We start from the raw sequence: 1414 nt of genomic DNA on the forward strand, positions 1-1414 counted from the left end.
CCGGCTACGCGCCGTTAGGAGCGAAGCGGTTCGACGGGCTGGGCCACGCGGCGGAGGACGTCATCAAAGAGTACATCCGCGCGATGCGATCCGCGATGAACGGGGGCGGCGGCGTCGCGCGGCGCGGCGCGCACCTCTTCGGGGAAAACGTGTCGCGGACCGGGGCCTACCTCCGGGACGTTCGAGGCATCGCCGACGGCTACGCGCCGTCCCTCTACTGCCACGCGCGGGACTCCGTGGTCTGGTCGGAGGCGTTCCTGGCGACGCTCAAGCCGTACGAGCGGCTCAAGCTCCACACGCGGCGCGTCGACAAGAAGCTCATCCCCTTTTACGTCGACCGGTTCCCGACGGGCGCGGCTTTGTTCAGGGACCACTTCGAGTGCTTCCTCGTGCCCGACCTGGACGAATGGTTCGGCTTCCATACGCTCCCGTCGCGCCACGCCGCCGACGTCGGCGTCGAGAGCTTGCTCGCGCCCGTGCGCGACCGCCTCGAGGAACTGGTCGTCGAGATCACAAACAGGCGCGACGGCCTGCGGTCGGTCGGCGGGGACTCCTTCCGCGACGTCACGACTGCCGTCGACGCGCACCGCCAAACTCTAGCCGCCCTCAACGCCACGGTCCAGGCCATGGACGCGGACCTGGGGGCGGTAGAAACCAGTGTGGATTCCACCCACTGGTTTGGGGGGTCCCCACCAAACTTCAGAACTCTCTAGCTCGGTCAAATCGAAGTCGATTCGGCTGATTTTTGGACGAATCGATTGCTCTCGTCGAGTTCTCGAAGCACAGCGAAAGAGTCTGGTCCAAACCGTTCGATTACGCGCACATTGAAGTCGGGTTGAAGGTTTGGAATCCACACAGGTAGAAACGCGCGTCGACGAAGCGTTCGCGTGGCCCGCGATCGCGGAGGCGTACCACGCCGTGGACCGCGGAGGCTTCGTCGGCACCTGCGGCACGGCGGACCGGCCCCCGAAGCTCCGCGTCGCCATCCACGTGCGCCTCGGGGACCTCAAGGCGAACGACCGGGGCGCGCGCGACGCCGCGGAAGCGCTCCGCGCGTCCCTCCGCGTCGCCGCGGACCTCCAGCACCGCGAAGCGGCGACGAAGGGCAGGGTCCACGTCCTCGTCGTCAGCGACTCGTCCGCGGCGGAGATCGTCGCGGCCCTCGCGCGCGCGCCGTCGAGGCGCCAGCGGCCCGTCGCCGTCGAGCGCCCCGCGCGGCGCTGGAGCGACGGCGTGTCGCACTTCGAGGAGGCGGCGACGTCCGGCCTCCGGCCCGGGGATTTGACGTTGACCTTCCTCGGCGCGGGCAACCCGCTCGTCGCCCTCGACTGCCTCGCGTCCGCGAACGTCGTGCTGAGTCCCTGCGTGACGCCGGACCCGCTCTTCTCGCTCCCGACGAACGACAACACGTTGA

The 1414-nt window shown here is 68.8% G+C and overlaps 1 protein-coding gene across 1 annotated transcript; it reads left to right on the plus strand.

Moving 5' to 3' along the window:
- Positions 1 to 95: 95 nt before the first annotated feature.
- On the plus strand, positions 96 to 1409 carry AURANDRAFT_69346 (hypothetical protein; the record flags this gene model as incomplete). The annotated part of the gene is made up of 2 exons (XM_009045113.1): positions 96 to 647; positions 859 to 1409. Coding segments are annotated over 2 exons (1103 nt in total), but the record flags the coding sequence as incomplete, so codon positions are not given.
- Between the last annotated feature and the right edge of the window lie 5 nt (positions 1410 to 1414).

This window comes from Aureococcus anophagefferens, assembly GCF_000186865.1.
Source record: "Aureococcus anophagefferens unplaced genomic scaffold AURANscaffold_1496, whole genome shotgun sequence".
Classification (NCBI taxonomy): domain Eukaryota; class Pelagophyceae; order Pelagomonadales; family Pelagomonadaceae; genus Aureococcus; species Aureococcus anophagefferens.